Source organism: Delphinapterus leucas, chromosome 2, assembly GCF_059928025.1.
Source record: "Delphinapterus leucas isolate spDelLeu-1000000601 "Yukka" chromosome 2, BTC_Dleu_Yukka2, whole genome shotgun sequence".
In the NCBI taxonomy this organism is placed as follows: domain Eukaryota; kingdom Metazoa; phylum Chordata; class Mammalia; order Artiodactyla; family Monodontidae; genus Delphinapterus; species Delphinapterus leucas.
Genome location: NC_143130.1, coordinates 81,371,014 through 81,389,562, shown reverse-complemented (window position 1 = coordinate 81,389,562; position 18,549 = coordinate 81,371,014). Strand labels below are relative to the sequence as shown.

General features: G+C 37.8%; 1 protein-coding gene across 4 annotated transcripts in view; it reads right to left on the bottom strand.

Moving 5' to 3' along the window:
- RFX7 (regulatory factor X7) overlaps nucleotides 1-18,549 on the bottom strand; it is a 168,983-nt gene that overhangs the window by 24,610 nt on the left and 125,824 nt on the right. For all 4 annotated transcript variants that reach the window (XR_016392099.1, XR_016392100.1, XM_022579565.3 and 1 more), the window contains 4 exons: nucleotides 6,901-7,017; nucleotides 5,518-5,602; nucleotides 4,665-4,872; nucleotides 1,088-1,383 (listed from right to left, as the gene is read on the bottom strand). Coding sequence is in view for 2 of the 4 variants with exons in the window: in XM_022579565.3 (XP_022435273.2) it covers nucleotides 1,088-1,383; nucleotides 4,665-4,872; nucleotides 5,518-5,602; nucleotides 6,901-7,017 (706 nt within the window). In the remaining 2 variants the exon portion in view is untranslated. The remainder of the gene's footprint in view (nucleotides 1-1,087; nucleotides 1,384-4,664; nucleotides 4,873-5,517; nucleotides 5,603-6,900; nucleotides 7,018-18,549) is intronic.

The window sequence follows — 18,549 nt, the reverse complement described above, 5'->3', positions numbered from 1 at the left end:
ATGGTTCCCAGGTATTCCATGTTTCAATAACATGATGATGACGATGATAAGGATAAAGAACAGGAAAAACCACAAGATACTATATTTCCGTAATAACATCATAAATAACAACATAAAATACCATCTTGCTTTAGCATGATGCACTCTCATTTTATTTATTTATTTTTAAACATTAAAAAAAAACATTTATTTATTTATTTTTGGCTGCTTTGGCTCTTTGTTGCTGCGTGTGGGCTTTTCTCTAGTTGCGGCGAGTGGGGGCTACTCTTCGTTGTGGTGCACGGGCTTCTCATTGTGCACGGGCTTCTCATTGCGGTGGCTTCTCTTGTTGTTCAGCATGGGCTCTAGGAGCACGGGCTTCAGTAGTTGTGGCATGCGGGCTCAACAGTTGTGGCTCACGGGCTCTAGAGCACAGGCTCAGTAGTTGCCGTGCACGGGCCTAGTTGCTCTGTGGCATGTGGGATCTTCCCGGACCAGGGCTTGAACCCGTGTCCGCTGCACTGGCAGGCGGATTCTTAACCGTGGCGCCACTAGGGAAGCCCATGCACTCTCATTTTAAAAGCCTCTTCATCATAAACTCAGTTGTGTGAGACAGACAAGTAGACCATAACCTCTACTTGTTGATAAGGAAAGAGACTCAGGGTAGCTTAGAAACTTCACCAAGGTCCCACCATTGAGACAAGTCTATGTTAATGTATTACCAACACATATTACAATTTTGCTCCATCTGAATGTTAAAAAGGAAAAAAATATAAACCAAAAAAAGTTTGCAATTTTGTCACCTTTGCTTGGCTAGAGATGAAACAACTCTGAAAATGACTCATCTCTTACATAAAGTTCTGACTGGTTATGTGCAAACTTGTATGTCTTGTAATTTCACTTCCGTTCCTTTTATAGCTCACGCTGTAATCAACAACGTATATCCTGAATAAAAGACAACCGACTGAAGTGAAATCTGTGTGTGGTCACAAAATCAGTTTATAACTGAATCTACACCTATACTTGCCTCCTTCTTCTGTGCCACTTTTAACTAAACAACTGACTTCCCACAATCCCAGTAAGGCCAAATGCTATTTAATGATATTACCGGAATGGGACTAGGGACAGCTGCCACAACGATACCAATAGGCTGAGGAGAGAGGATTGCAGGATTTCCATTAGAAAGACTAGTCACTCCATTGGTTGTAGCGCCTTCTGATTTTTTTGCTGAGGATTCTCCTGGCAAAGGGGATTGTAGTTTCTGTTCTTGTTGTTTCTTTTGGATTTTCCGTTGCAATTGCTGTTTAGCGTCAATAGGAGATGGCAGAGTCTTCACTTGGGGCTGAAAGGAATTACTTTCAGCTGTAGGTATAAAAGCAGAAGGCTGGGTAATTCCTTTAATTCCTGAAAATAAACAGAAAGTAAAGCTAAAATACTCCTCTTTATAGAAACCGGTTACAACTCAATTTCTAAGACTATGTAGCCATTTACTGGACAAAGCAACCAAACCCAGCAAATTTTAACTCACAGTTTCTTTATAAAGCATAAATATTACACTTCCAGTTTATAAACATTTGTCAATATGGTTTTAACTGACACCTTAAAATACGGTTCAACTTGGGTGACAGCTGTAGTTATATCTGCAATAATAGATGAAGATTTTGAAAAGAGTAGTAGCTATGTCACTAATGTGCAAAAGCTAAGATAAATGCCAAGAGAGCATGTTTTACATATTATCAGTAGATGTCAGAAAAACCTTCCTTCCCCCTTCTCTAATTAAGAAATTCATGCATTTTCATGATTTTAATACTCAGTCCACAAGGGGTACTCCATAAATATTTGCTGAAACCATCCATATCTTAGAAAAAAATTGTATGGGGAAAACAAGTCTTTAATTCTACATGAATTTCACAAAAACAGGTAATACAATTTTAACCGCTTTAATTAATTAATTAATTAAGTATTCCAGTATGACCTAGGAGAAATTAAGCAGAGTTTCTTAATAAGACTGAGGTTAAGATCTTCTAAAAAAGGGTCACTGAGAAAGCTTTTTAAAGTAGTAGTAAGATCAACACTGAGAAAAAGGAATGATAAAATAAGCAAGGGATAAATTTTAAGAAAACTTGATTATGTAATACAACTAATTTTTCAAAAGCTCATTTCACATTTAGGGAGTGGCATTAAGATCATCAGAAAGTGAGCAGGGGTCGGTAGAAACAGTGGAGAGAGGCAAAGGGAGGACACCCCTGTCCTGCTGGCACATCCTGACCTTCCCTTCCCCAGCCGTTTCTGCTTTTCATCTTGTTAACAGCAACAGCTTCGTGAGTGGGAGACGGGAAGGAGAGAAAGGGACTGTAAACTCTAACCCACACACTCACTGCTCAACAATCCCACATGTTCTGACTGCCCTTTTATCACCTAAGTATTATTCTTTCTCCTCAAATCCAACTCGAATTGCACTGCTCCCATCCGGTCCGCAGCCTCGGCTCTGGCTGCTCAGCACCTGAACCCGAGAGCCTGTGCCAACCGCTCAAGCTCGCTGTCTCATGCCTCCTGCTAGGGTTTCTGGACAGGCATGAGTTCCAAGCAGCTGCTTACAAAGGACATCTGTAATACAACCTGTTCTTAATATGGAGACGGTATTTACAAAAAACCAAGTGCACCTTCAAAGGAAGAAGATTCATCACTACCAAAGATATTTTTAAAAGTGGCAATGGGGCTTCCCTGGTGGTGCAGTGGTTAGGAATCTCCCTGCCAATGCAGGGGACACGGGTTCGAGCCCTGGTCCGGGAAGATCTCACATGCTGCGGAGCAGCTAAGCCGTGTGCCACAACTACTGAAGCCCGTGCACCTAGAGCCCACGCTCCACAACAAGAGAAGGCACCACAATGAGGAGCCTGTGCACCACAACGAAGAGAAAGACACTTGCTGCAACTAGAGAAAGCCTGCATGCAGCAGCGAAGACCCACTGCAGCCAAAAATAAATTTAAAAAAAAAAAGTGGCAATGGCTGAGAACGAAATTTCAGAAGATTGTTAAAAAAACAGTCAGCCTCCCAAGCTACTTTCAAAAAGTGAAAATGCCTACTTATATATGTGATTTTTAGTATTTTGGTTTAAAAAATATTCACACTTATTCATTCAACATTCATTCAACATTTCTTTCAGTGAGACTATGTGAACAACATTCATTCAACATTTCTTTCAGTGAGACTATGTGAATAATGTGGGAAATAAGAAGACAGAGATGTCTCTGTTTCTTTACCCCATGATACCTCCTAAGTCCTCAACTTGTGAAAGTACTCTTCTGGGTGTCAGTAGGGGTAGGAGAAAGAGAATACAGAAAGCTGAAGGGCCCATATCTTTTAGAACCTCATTTTGCCAGAAGCTAGGAAGATAGTCTGGTGTAAAGGAGTAACCTGGGTTTTGGAGAAGGACAAACCAGGATTCAAATTCTGGCTAATTCCACTACTTATCTGACTATGGACAAATTACTTAACCTCCCTGAATCTGTTTCTCGATCTGTAAAATGGGAATAAATATCCCCTATCTTACAGGACCGCTGGGAGAATAAATGAGGTAACAGATGTGAGCTATCTAGCTAGATAAGGCTGCCTAAGCACTCTCCTGCCCCTGTGTAACTACATGAGTATACAGATTAGAGCCATCCATTTTATATCGAGACAGGAAAAATTATGATGAGGCTCTTGTAAAAGGCTATTTTGCTGATTTATGGTCCTCAATTGACAATAAAATGAGAGAACAGAACAATCTCTCTCACACACATACTGCAAATGCTTAAAGCTTCTGATAAATTTAAACAGAGAAAAAGGATTCCTTATTAAAATAATGAAGTTAAGATAGAAAAGTAAAGTCATTTAAGAGTATAATTATAATTATAGTTCTGGCTGTGATAAATCTACTGTTTCATATTAATAAATTTTTTATAGAAGTTATAATTTCCTAGAGTAATAAAAAAATGTATTCACTCTTTTTTTAGGTTTATAAAGTATGACTGAAATAAGACATTTAAAAAATTTCATTAAAATAGATACTTTACACAGCTATTAATTTAGGAGGGAGTTATTATTCCAACGATACTGTCAGTCCTAATACTGTTAATTCTTAAGTTGCTATCTGAATAAAAATACTCATCTGAATGCATATTAAAAAAATCACTCTTGCTATTTCATAGTAATGCTTCACATGGTTTATTTTTTGTGAGACTAAGGTACCTTTCACATTGTCCAAAGATCATTTCACTTATAAGTATTAGTTTTGGGGATAGGAGTCTTAGCAAGTCATTAAAAAACTTAATCTTACTTTTTACTTGTGATATTTAATTTATCAATTTAGAAATACATATATACTTAAAAGTACACATACACATCTTTAAACTTTAAAACAGCAATGGAAAAATTAATGAAATACCAACTAGGAAATCATAAAAGTTTCATACTTAAGCAGAGCAACATACAAAGCTATAACTTAAAGTTTATCATGAAAGAACTATTATTATTTTTGTTAGCTCAACAAGCCCATCTGAATTTAGTATTAAGGGAAGTAAGAGTGGACGCATACAAATACTAAAAAGACAAAGGAGGTTTTTAGCTAAGCTCTTCTTTTTACTACAAACTCTAAAGACAGTTAACACCCTGTCAGTTTTAGCTTGTTAATAATTTTGTACCTGGTGGTGCTGCGGCCATTACAGTTAGAGCTGCCATCGACTTGGTGCCTATATAGTGACTTTTTACAAGGAAGCGGGCTAATTCCAAGACCGTGTCAAATGGCTGGCTTAACACTTTCTGGGCCCATTCACACACAAGACGGCAAGCAGAAGTGATAACTTCCTCATCAATATTTTGAAGCTGCCCAGAAGGTTCAGCTCCTTCCAACTAAACAAAGGAAAAAGGAAAAAAACTTTTAAAAGAAAGTTCAGAGAAATTAAATTGAAGCACACTTAAGATACATGTTCTTAATCACAAGACACAATATAAAACTATTGAGTCAAAGTAGTACTAAGTGACTGGTACTGGCAGGCATAAAAGTAGAGACCTGCAAATATGAGGTCTATGCCTATACCCACTGGTGCACAGCCACCAGCAGTGTTGTGAATATAACATTTAAACATATATTGTTAAACATATATGGAGACTAACAGATCTTCTGAATTTTTTAAAAAGCCTTTTCTAACATCAAGAAAACAAACTATGCCATAAGCCGTATTTCCTCTTCTGAAAACATTCGTTCTACACGTTATTCTATAACTTAAATTTTCCTCTTGACAATATATACCATAGATATATCTACCAATCAGGAACTTTAGATACATCTTTTTTCTCCTTAATTTCACGAACCACGGTGATATAAGTCATATATGCTAACAGTTACCAGCCACTGTTGAATTTTTTGGCTCATTTATTTAGTAAAAGACAGTTCTTGGTCCCTGGTTTTATCCAAATGAAACCATGCAGAATCGTTTCAATGTTGATAATAAGGTACAATTCTACTTATCACAAAGAAAAGGCAGAAATTCTTACCCCATCCCCAGTTTTGTGAAAATCAAGATTGGGTAGTGTTGGCATATGAACAAAGGCTTTTTTTCTTAGTCCACTGTAGCAATACGTAATAAATGGTTAAGGTCTAAAGTACTCGAAATTAAATGAACTGTTTATATAGTTAGCACTTGAAAAGTAACCATATATGAAATGAGAATAAAATCAGCCTGAGATACCATCGACTTTCTGAGTTCTTCTGTAAAAGAAAACTTAATATTAGAAGCTCAGGACACCTTTACTCTTTTGAAACTGAAACAGTCCTTGTAGAATGTTACTGGCTCAAATGGAACAAAATGATTTTCATCTGTTATAAATTTTATGAATAAATGTTCCTAATAAGCGGTGCCAGCCACCAGTAACAAACAGGTCAGAAGGAAAGGAATATCCAGATGGAAACCTGGCAGAGAGAAGGGAAACTTTAGCCCAGGGCACTGGGACAAAAACAACTCTTATGAGTGTCACAAGAGCTTTAACCTTTTCACTTCTCTTTTTCCACTGAAACGTACAGGATTATCACCTGTAACATGCCAAAGACACATGAAGACATTTTTGTTTGTACTCAGGAAACAAGACTTGGTCGTGCAACAACTGGTTACAGAACACCTGGAGCCGTTTTAGAAAAGCAGCCTCTCCCCTTCCCCTCTTCATCTCCCCCACAGCAGAATTTTTATGTTTTGGAAAAGGCCAAAAGCTAAGCAGAGAGAAATGATGCATTTCTAATATGATACAGAGACCCTCCATGTTACAATCTTCTTCCAAGAGTAGGAAGAACTTTAGTAAACTTTTAATTGTAATTTCCTTACTTCTGTTTGCTCCTAAGTATTTCTCTATCATGAGAGGGGCCTTTTCTATGCCCTGGCTTTAATTTTAATATAGCCTTTAAAGGGTTGGATGAAAATACAAAGAGAACACTAATCCTACAGCACAAGTTCCACAAAAAAATTGTTTGAATGTTGTATATATTGCCAAAAAGATCCCTATGTTTCTAAATTAGAGGAAGGAAAGATGATAAACTAACATCTTTCTCCACTTTCACTGATATAATTTACAACTGCTGTACTGTGGTGTGCCTTAGTAATTCTATTGTTAAGGAAAAGAAGATCAGACCATTAAGAACACATTATAGTGACAGAGTAAGGTGAAATCTATCACAATCCTAATAACCACTATTTGTTATTTCTCCTGCAGTGTGATAAACAGCTGGGAAAATACAATTTACAATTATTCTAAGTACTTTTGAGTCGTTTATATTTGTTGATTTAAATTTATTTCTAAATATAGTTGCTAGTTGAACTACAGCAGCAGATGTTCTGTAATAAGGGAGAACTTAAAGAGATTACTAAAAACCATTCTGGTAAAGGATATTTAGATTTGCCTCTCGTGCCCAGACGACGTGCCTTCATGTTTGGAAAGACATTTTTCATGATCTTTCCAAAGTCAGCAGCACTTAATGGATGGTAACCAAGATTGTCACAATAGCTCCTGCAAAAGAAGGAGGGATCAATTCAGAGAGAGCAACAGAACTCAGAATCATATTAGCACAGCGTTATTTCAGTCCAATTTGACCCCTATGACAAAGTGAAAAAACACATCTTCAAGTCATTCACCACAAATTTCATTGATACATGCTCATCCTTCTTTAAAGACTAACTCAGGCTTACTTAGCTTGTTTCATCCTCAGGGTACACAGTACTACTGCTTTTAATAGCAAAAACTTGCAGTAAGACATTGGCAGTACAAAGTTTTCCAGCTACAATCCAAACGTGCATTCTGAAATGAGAATATCCAGGCTCGACCAGTAGGGCTATACGTTTCCACATATATATCAAGCTCACATACTGGAATAATTTCCAATGTAAACATTATGTGTGTCAGACATTAGAGACAAAACTACTACATGGTTTGGAATAGAAACACGATGTATTAGAACTAAAAGGGACCTTAGGGATCATCTATACCAACACTCTCATTTTACCAATAAGGGAAAAAAATGAAGGCACAGTGTTCTCACCCCCCCTCCCCCATTATTGCGAGGAGAAAGTACCTTGTAAGGCAGTAACTTCAAGTGGGACCAGGGAAACAAGCCAAGTCTCACCTACTACTAGATCAGGTGTTCTGTTTTTCTCTACAGCTGCCAGTCATGGGTAAAAGGCCAATTCCTTCTCTACCAGTTCAGCAGCAGGAAAATGCCATGTCCTGTTCTGGCTACCAAGGCCAACAGTTATGAGGAGAACCGCTACCAAAGAGCAAGTCAGAGGAATTCCAAAATAACTCAATCAAATCTCCCCAGCTCATCCCCCATTTCAGCATCAACTAGAGCAGCTTCTTGATGAAGCAGTCATGCAGTAGAGAGCCAAGGAGAGAGGTTTAGGATGAAGAAGGAAAACCCCTGGAATGGGCAGCATATAACGGTAACTGGGACTTGAGTTCTTGTAGATGGCTGAATACCCTGGCAACATTCTTGAAGTGACCTGAATTCCAGAAGTCAAATTGGTAGAGACTCAGGAGAAGGTTGGGACCCCTGGGAGCCTTAATAGAGAGAACAGGGTAGGTCTGAAGACTGGTGTTTTTCTTGATTGTGCCCTCCCTATCCCAGCACCAAATACCACACACTTCTGCTGGGGGTGGGGCTGAGGGGAAGGAGAAGAGTTGCCTGGCAAGTGCATTCTCAACAATGCTGCACAGTAGGGAGAAGGGAAAGGACCTAATATGTATCGAAAACTCCCTCTATAAGGAATATTAGATACATCATATGTAAGTTGAGACTAATACTCCAAGTGGTCCAGGGGCCAAGGTTTAAAGCACAAAGTGAAGGAGTGACTATTTTGGGGGGCTGACAATTTAAATGAATTGCATCAAATCATAACCATCTCAGTAGCAAGTTAAATTGGTCATCTTTATGGTTTAAACCAGTGCAGAAAGAAAATGTGAATGATCTCTTTTACACCTTAGGGACTTGATACTTGTTTCCTCTACCTGGAATATTTTCTAACCCTTCAAGCCCCTGCTTGTTATGATTTTGAAAGGGTCTCTACTGACTACCCTATCTAAAGCAGTGCTCTCCTGCCATACCCTCACCGTATTCCTTGTGTGTGTACTTTCTTTTCAACGCCTCACTTAAAATTATGGAACAGCCAATTCATTTGTTATGTATCCTCCATTAGACTGTAAGTTCAACCAGGGCAGTGACCATATCTATCTGGATCATCACTGTATTCTTAGCACTAGGAACAAGACTGAAGAGTCATATTATGCCCACGTGTCACATTAAACCTTCATATGACATACAACTTAAAATGACTTTAAATATGACTTAATAAGTATGTCACATTTAAAACGACAAGAAACCTTAAAGAAACACATAAAACAAACAAAGCAAAAAAGAAAACAGTGCCCACTGGCTCCTATGACAGCACTGGCAGAGGGGCCTAAAAAAACTGAAACCAAATAAAGAGAATCAAAGCAATGAGTCTAATGAGAGATATAATATCCATTCTCTTCTCCTTTTGTGATTTAGGTTTTGATATTTTTTTCATTATATTAGTATACCGAAGTTCTTTATTTTGGCAGAAGGGGTAGGTGGAAGGTTGACAAAATTAAGTATCAGGATGACGAATGCAAAATTTGCTTGTCAAACTGAACTAATCCTGAGTGTGATTTCAGAATGTGACCATCTAGTTTCATCTGGTTTTTGATTCTTATTTATTCCACTAAAAGCAGGGAATTCACTATTTGGAAGAATAACAATGAACTTACCTTTAAAATACTCTTTAGTGGATAAATATATAAAGTATCGGTTGGCCAAAAGGTTCGTTTGGTTTTTTCTGTAAGATGGCTCTAGTAGCACTTATTGTCTTTAACTTCATTCAAAACAATTTTGTTAGATTGTATGTGACAGCTGTCATATCAGCGTGCATTTAAAAAAAGACATCAAAACTGGTGAATTTTTGTGTAGCCATTTTAATATTGAAGATGGAAGAAAAAAAGCAACATTATTTCAAGAAAGGTAAAAATGCAACCGAAATGCAAAAAAAGATTTGTGCAGCACATGGAGAAGGTGCTGTGACTGACTGAAGGTGTCAAAAGTGGTTTGCGAAGTTCTGTGCTGGAGATTTCTTGTTGGACAATGTTCCACGGTTGGGTAGACAATGAAGTTGATAGTGATCAAATAGAGATATTAATTGAGAACAATCAACGTTATCCCACGTGGGAGATAGCTGACATACTCAAAATATCCAAATCAAGCGCTGAAAATCATTTGCACCAGCTTGGTTATGTTCATCGCTTTCATGTTTGGGTTCCACATAAGTTAAGCGAAAAAAACCTTCTTGACCGTATTTCCACATGCGATTCTCTACTAAAACATAACGAAAACGCTCTGTTTTTAAAACAAACTGTGACGGGCGATGAAAAGTGGATACCGTACAATAATGTGAAACAGAACAGATCACGGGGCAAGCGAAATGAACCACCACCAACCACACCAAAGGCCGGTCTTCACGCAAAGAAGGTGATGTGTATATGGAGGTATTGGAAGGGAGTCCTCTATTATGAACTCCTTCTGGAAAACCAAAGATTAAGTCAAACAAGTTCCCAATTAGACCAACTGAAAGCAGCACTCCACGAAAAGCATCCAGAACTAGTCAACAGAAAACACAGAATCTTCCATCAGGACAATGCAAGACCACATGTTTCTCTGATGACCAGGCAAAAACTATTACAGCTTGGCTGGGAAGTTCTGATTCATCCACCATATTCAACAGACATTGCACCTTCAGATTTCCATTTATTTTGGTCTTTACAAAATCCTCTTAATGGAAAAAATTTCAATTCCCTGGAAGACTGTAAAAGGCACCTGGAACAGTTCTTTGCTCAAAAAGATAAAGTTTTGGGAAGATGGAATTATGAAGTTGCCTGAAAAATGGCAGAAGGTAGTGGAAAAAAACGGTGAATACGTTGTTCCATAAAGTTCTTGGTGAAAATGAAAAATGTCTTTTATTTTTACTTAAAACCGAAGGCACTTTTTGGCCAACCCAATACTTTGGAGACATATAATAAACAACTCAAATTATACCTCCTGAATCATATAGTAGGCAATGTTAAGAATAAAACTGCTTATGGTTCAAGACTCTATACTTTGACACCTTACATGTCAAAGAGAAAATAAAGAGCGCCTCAATTTGAAAGTAACAATAACAATACCCAGACAGGTCATCAATTTCTTTAATTTTGTGAAATGAGTTCAGAAGGTTGTATAGTTCAACTTCCTGCCAGGTGTGGAAATGGCTATCCTCCTGAATGATGGGTTACCTCTGAACACCTCTCCTGATAGGAAGGGCTCTATATTGTGACCTGGCCTATCCAATTTTCAGTGGTTCTAATTTTCAAAGAAAAATAACTTATTACAGCCTCTTCCCCATTGAGAAGTTCTAGACATTCAGTGACACTGTTTAATATAATTAAGTATTTATAGGCTATCTATTCATAATTTTGAAACCAGGGCTATATAAAATGCCATAGGTCATTCCAGGCCATGTGGAGATCTTGGATAGTTTACACCTTGTTTTCCTGCTTCATAACTAAACTGCAGGTTGATCAAGCAAGATATGGTGTCAGTTAACACCTAACTCAGCGTCAGATTATATTTATGCAAGACTCAAAAAAGGGGAAGGTACAGAGAATGTTCTGTTCACTGGATAACTAACACTCTAATGCCATTCTTAAAATGAGATTTTTCCTTTGGTCTTACTCTTTTTTTAAAAGTATGCTTTACAGACTTTGAAATTAAGCTTAATATTTAATATGGCCATGAACATGTCACTCAAAATCCTCAGTAGCAAGTCAGTCTTCAATGTTTATTCATACCATTTACAAATAAACTATTAAGTTAAAGGTAAACACTGTTTAAAGGTACAAAAATACAAATAAAAATCATAAAAGACTTGTGGCAAAATATAGTCATAGGATACATAACAATACCTGGACAGTTTTGGACTGCTTTGTATGTGTTACATCATTTAATCCCCCCAACCACCTTGAGGCAGGTTGTTTTTTTGTTTTTTGTTTTTTTCCTGTGAAGCTGTTTTTATAGTTCTTTTGAGACATTAAATTTCAAAACCCATTATAAATAAGCCCCTATTTTCTTACAGATGTAAAAAAAAATGGCCTCAACATTATTTATATGAAAACATTCACACATACTTTAGTATACATAAAGTATATGTGTTACCTATACTGCCTAAATGCCAGTTAATGAGGATGGTGACAGTAGCTCCTAGAATGCAATTAAGCTGTCTCATTGCAATGACACATTATTACTTATAAAAAGACTGATACAAAAGATAATCCTTACATTATTATGTAGAAAATAAAGAAAACAGCATGTGTATAAAATGTTATAAAGTCCAATTGCTTTTATTTATAAGAACATGCTTTCAATTTGTGTACCAAAAATTCTAATTTGGCTATGGACTCCTACAATTCAAGGCATATACTTCTGATTTAATGGATGATTTCAAGATTTTTTATTTTTAACCTCTTGACCAAGTTCACTCATCTCTCCCACCCTCTACCGTCATCCTCTGACAACAAACAATATATTATCTATATCTGTTAGCTTTTTTTTTTAAGGAATTTTTAGTTTCAACATGTAAGAGAGATCCCATTGTATTTGTCTTTCTCTGTCTGACTTATTTCACTTAGCATAATGCCCTTGAGGTCCATCCATGTTGCTGCAAATTGACAGATTTCATTCTTTTTTACAGCTGAATAATATTCCACTGTATATACACACAATTTCTTTATCCATTCATTCATCATTGGACACTTAGGTTGTTTCCATGTCTTGGCTATTGTAAACAGTGCTGCAGTGAACATGAAGGTGCTTATCTTTTTGAGTTAGTGTTTCATTTGTCAGATATATACCCAGAAGTGGAACTGCTGGATCATATGGTAGTTGTATTTTTAATTTTTTGAGGAACCTCCATACTGTTTTTCATAGTGGCTGCACCAATTTATATTCCTACCAACAGTGCATGAGGGTTCAATTTTCTCCACATCCTCACCAACACTTGTTATTTGTGTTCTTTTTGATAACAGCCATTCTGACAGGTGTGAGGTGATATCTCATTGTGGTTTTGATTTTCATTTCCCTGATGATTTGTGATGTTGAACATCTTTTCATGTACCTGTTGTCCATCTTTATGTCTTCTTTGGAAAATGTCTATTGAGATGTTCTACCCCATTTTAAAATAGAATTATTATTATTTTTTTGTTATTGAGTTGTATGAGTTTTTTATACACTTTGAATATTAACCCCTTAACAGATGTATGACTTGCAAATATTTTCTCCCATTCAGTAGGTTACCTTTTTATTTGGTTGATGGTTTTCTTTGCTGTGTGGAAGTTGTTTGGTTTGATATAGTTCCACTTGTTTATCTTTGCTTTTCAAAAATTTTATTTTTGGTGTCAGATTAAAAAAATCATCACCAAGACCTATGTCAAGGAGCTTGCTACCTATGTTTTCTTCTAGGAGTTTTATGATTTCAGATCTTATGTTCAAGTCTTTAATCCATTTTGAGTTGATTTTTGTGTACAGTATAAGATAGTGTTCCAGTTTCACTCTTTTGCATGTGGTTCTCCAGTTTTCTCAACTCCATTTATTGGAGAGACTGTCCTTACCCCACTAATTTTGGCTCCTCTGTTGTAAATTAATTGATCACATATGTGTGGGTTTATTTCTGGGCTCTCTATTCTGCTCCATTCAACTATGTGTTTGTCTTTATGCCAATACCATACTGCTTTAATTACTATAGATATGAAATAGAGCTTGAAATCAGGGAGTGTGATGCTTACATGTTTGTTCGTCTTTCTCAAGATTGCTTTGGCCGCTTGAGGTCTTTTGTGGTTTCACACAAATTTTAGAATTCTTTGTTCTATTTCTGTGAAAAATGCTATTGGAATTTTGATAGGGATTGTATTGAATCTGTAGACTGCTTTGGGCAGTATGGACATTTTAACACTATTAATTCTCCCAATCCATGAGCACAAAATATCTCTCCACTTATTTGTGCCTTCTTCAACTACTTTCCTTGATGTCTTGTAGTTTTCAGTATGCAGGTCTTGAACAACTTTGGTTAAATGTAATCCTAGGTATTTTATCCTTTTTAATGCAGTTGGGAATGGGACTGTTTTCTTAATTTTGCTTTCTGATAGTCTGTTATTAGTGTGTAGAAATGCAAACGATTTTCGTGTATTGATTTTGTATCTTGCAACATAACTCAATTTGTTTATTCGTTCTAGCAGTTTTTTTGTTGGAGTCTTTAGGGTTTTCTATATATAACGTCACGTCACCTGCAAATGGTGACAGTTTTACTCCCTCCTTTCCAATATGGATGCCTTTTATTTCTTGTTCTTGCCTAACTGCTCTGGCTAAGACTACCAATACTATGCTGAATAAAAGTGGCAAAAGTGGGCATCCCTGTCTTGTTCCTAATCTTACAGGAAAAGCTTTCAGCTTTTGAGTATGATGTTGACCGTGGGCTTGTTGTACAACATATGGCTTCTGTTATGTTGGGGTACATTCCCTTCATAGCCACTTTGTTGAGTTTTTATCATAAATGAATGTTGATTTTTGTCAAATGCTTTTCCTGTAGCTATGGAAATGATCATATGATTTTTATCCTTCATTTTGTTAATGTGTTGAATCACATTGACTGATTTGTGAATGTTGAGCCAGCCTTGCATCTCTAGAATAAATCCCACTTGATCATGGTGTATGATCCTTTCAATGTATTGTTGAATTGTTTGCTAATATTTTTTACACCTGTATTCATCAGGAATACTGGCCTGTAATTTTCTTTTTTTGTGGCATCCTTGTCCGGTTTGGGGATCAGGGTAATGCTGGCCTCACAAAATGAGTTTGGAAGAGTTTCCACCCCTTCTATTTTTTGGAAGAGTTTGAGAAGGATAGGTAGTAATTCTTCTTTGAATGTTTGCTGGAATTCACCAGTGAACCTGCCTGGTCCTGGGCTTTTGTTTGTTGGGAGGTTTTTGATTAGTGATTCCATCTCCTTACTAGTAATCAGTTGGTTCAGATTTTCTATTTCTTCATGATTCAGTCTTGGTAGGTTGTATGTTTCTAGGAGTTTATCCATTTCTTCTAGGTTGTTCAATATGTTGGCATATAACTGTTCAAAGTAGTCTCTTATGATCCTTTGTATTCTGTGCTATCAGTTGTACCATCTTCTCTTCACTTCTGTTGTTATTTATTTGAGTCCTCTCTTTTTTTCTTGGTGAGTCTAGCTTACGGTTTTTCAGTATTGTTTATCTTTTCAGAGAACCAGCTCTTATTTTCATTGATACTTTCTATTGTCTCTTTCATTTATTTCTGCTCTAACCTTTGTTATTTCTTTCCTTCTACTAACTTTAGGCTTTATTCTTCTTTATCTAGTGAGGTGAAACGTATGGTTGTTTGAGGCTTTTCTTGTTTCTTAAGGTAGGCATTTATTGCCATTAACTTTCCTCTTAGAACTGCTTTTACTGTATTCCATAAACTTTGTTATATTCCCATTTTCATTAGTCTCAAAGTATTTTTTTCTCTTTCGATTTCTTCTTTGACTCATTGGTTGTTCAAGTAGCATGTTGTTTAAGTTCCACATATTTGTGAACTTTACACTTTTCTCCATGTAATTGATTTCTAGATTCATACCGCTGTGGTTGGAAGAGATGCTTGACATGTCAATTCTCTTACATTTATTAAGACTTTGTGGCTTAACATATGATCTATCCTGGAGAATGTTGCATCTGTACTTGAAAAGAATGTATTCTCTTGTTTTTGGATGGAATGTCTTTTATATATCTGTTAAGTATATCTGGTCTACTGTGTCTTTTTTTTTTTTTTTTTTGCAGTATGCGGGCCTCTCACTGTTGTGGCCTCTCCCGTTGTGGAGCACAGGCTCCGGACGCACAGGCTCAGCGGCCATGGCTCATGGGCCCAGCCGCTCCGTGGCATGTGGGATCTTCCTGGACTGGGGCACGAACCCGTGGTCCCCTGCATCGGCAGGCGGACCCTCAACCACTGCGCCACCAGGGAAGCCCCTACTGTGTCTTTTAAGGATGATGTTTCCTTATTGATTTTCTGTCTGGATGATCTGTCCACTGAGGTAAAGGGGGCATTAGAGTCCGCTACTATTGTTGTACTCGTGTCTGTTTCTCACTTCAAGTTTGTTAATATATGCTTTACATATTTAGGTCCTCCTAAGTTGGATAAAAAAATATTTTATAAATGTTTTATCTTCTTGTTGGGTTGCACCAATATAATATAATGTCTTCTTTGTCTCTTATTATATAGCCTTCGTTTGAAAGTCAATTTTGATAGAAGTATAGCTACCCCAGCTTATTTTGGTTTCTGTTTTCATGGAATATCTTTTTCTATCCCTTCACTTTCAAGTCTCTGTGTGTCCTTATATCTAAAGCAAGTCTCCTGTAGGTAGCATATAGATGGGTTTTGTTTTTTATCTATTCAGCCACTCTGTCTTTTCATTGAAGGAGTTAGTAAATTTACATTTAAAGTAATTATTGACAAGTATGTATTTATTGCCATCTTATTTGTTTTCTGGAAGTTTTTGTGGTTCCTCTCTTGCTCTTGCTCTCTTTCTTTGTAGTCTGATGACCTTCTTTAGTGATATGCTTGTACTGCTTTCTCTCTATCTTTTGTGAATTTACTATAGGTTTTTGCTTTATGGTTGCCATAAGGCTTACATATAAAAACTTTTAACAGTCTACTTCAGGTGGTTAACACCTTAAATTTGATTACATTCTGAAGTTCAACATTTTTACTCTGCCCTCCAATGTTTTATGTCACATTTTATATCTTTTAATCTTCTGTATCCATTAGTTATTATAATCATAGTTTTACTACTTGTTTTTTTAATCTTCATACTAGCTTTATAACTAACCCATTACATTTACTATATATTTACTTTCTCAGTGACACTTATTCTTTCATATGTTTTCTTGTTACTAGTTAGTACCCTTTCTTTAGAGCTTACAGAAGTCCCTTTAACATTTCTTGTAAGACTGGTTCATGGGTGATAAACTCCTTTAGCTTTTGCTTGGTTTAAAATCTCTTTATCTCTCCTTCAATTCTGAATGATAACTTTGCTGGATAGAGTATTCTTGATCACAGATGGAGATTTTTTTCCTTTTAGCATTTTGAATATATTGTGCCAATCCCAAAGGCTTGTAAAGCTTCTGCTGACCAATCTGCAGGTAATCTTATGAGGGTCTGCTTGTACATAACTAGTTGTTTTTTCTTGCTGCTTTTAGGATTCTCTCCATGTCTTTAACTTCTGACATTTTAATTATAATGTGTCTTATCTCCATTTTATTAAGAATTTTTGCTGAGGGTTTACATTTTTCTTTCATTTGGAACACACACATATATATATATATATATATAAAATTTATTTATTTATTTTTGGCTGCATTGGGTCTTTGTTGCTGTGCGTGGGCTTTCTCTAGTTGCGGCAAGCGGGGGCTACTCTTTGTTGTGGTGCACGGGTTTCTCATTGTGGTGGCTTCTCTTGTGGAGCATGGGCTCTAGGCGCACGGGTTTCAGTAGTTGTGGCTCTCAGGCTCAGTAGTTGTGGCTTGCAGGTTCTAGAGCGCAGGCTCAATAGTTGTGTCGCACGGGCTTAGTTGCTAAGCAGCATATGGGATCTTCATGGACCAGGGCTCGAACCCATGTCTCCTGCACTGGCAGGCAGGTTCTTAACCACTGTGCCACCAGGGAAGTTCCTGGAACATATTCCTTTGTTTCTTCATTTCGCTTAACTCTGTGTTGGTTTCTATGCAGTAGATGAAACTACCACCCCTCCCAGTCTTGAAGGATGTAGGAGATGAAACTTGTTGTTCAACTCTGTCCTAGGTCTTGGTTGTCCCTTAAACTTTTGTGCTTGTCCAAGCAGCTTATTATATCTTTAATAGCTCCCAGTAGTTAGGTATGTACCAAGACCTATCAAGGTCCCAGAAGCGAGGATCTCAGCACCTAAAATCAGGCTGACTGGAAGATGGACCCTCAGGCAGCAGCTTTTAAAAGTATGCAAGTATATATAGTCCAGTATGACTACAGCATAAACCCTGCTTGCCACCAGAGCCAAGCAATCTGGAGGTGTCATTTGGGCAGTTGCAAAAATCAGGGCTCCTGACAAGTGTATGAGATACTGGTGAGCTGGAGCAAGGCAGAGGGAAAGAGGCAAGACTACATCTATTCCTTGAGAGTAGCTCTGTAGGCCACTAGACATATGCCAAACCTGAAGCCTACCCCTTAGACCAAAGCTCGAGGAAAGCAAAGAGGCTTCCTTCACAGAAAAACTGGGGATGGGAGGGGGTGTCCCAGTCTGCTGTCTGTGCAGTGCCTTGGAGGTGGTACCTGGCCAAGAACTGTCTTTCCAACTGCCACATTACTTTGGAATGACACAGGAATGCAAGCCCCCCCGGCTACCAGAGCCAGTTGATTTAGGGGCATCCCCTGGGCAGTGGCTACAAAAACCAGGCTGCCAGATGAATGGAAAGCTCCCCCTGGGGGCACACTGGCATTCAGGAGTGTGGCAGAGGGAGAGCACAAAGATAGCACCAGCCCTCTGAGGTCTCCGAAAAGGATTACAATCAGTTGCTAGATACACGGTTAAGTAGAAGCCTGACCCTCAGGCTGCAGCCGTGACAGCTGGGTAACAGGTCTCCACAGAAAAACCGAGCTCTTGGGTCTATGACTGCTGCTGTGCCTAGAGGTGGTAGCTGTTGAAGAACTCTTTCTCTGTTGGTTACAGTCCTGTGGGACCCTTTACTGTAAGCCCCACTGGCACCAGTGCCATGCTATGTAGAGGTATCCTCTGGCAGCAGCCACAAAAATCAGGGTGCCAGACAAGGGTGTAAAATCTCCTTTCTGGGTGACTGTTTGTTACAGTTCCATTGGACTGGGAACACAAGCTCCCCTGGCCTCCAAAGCAAGGC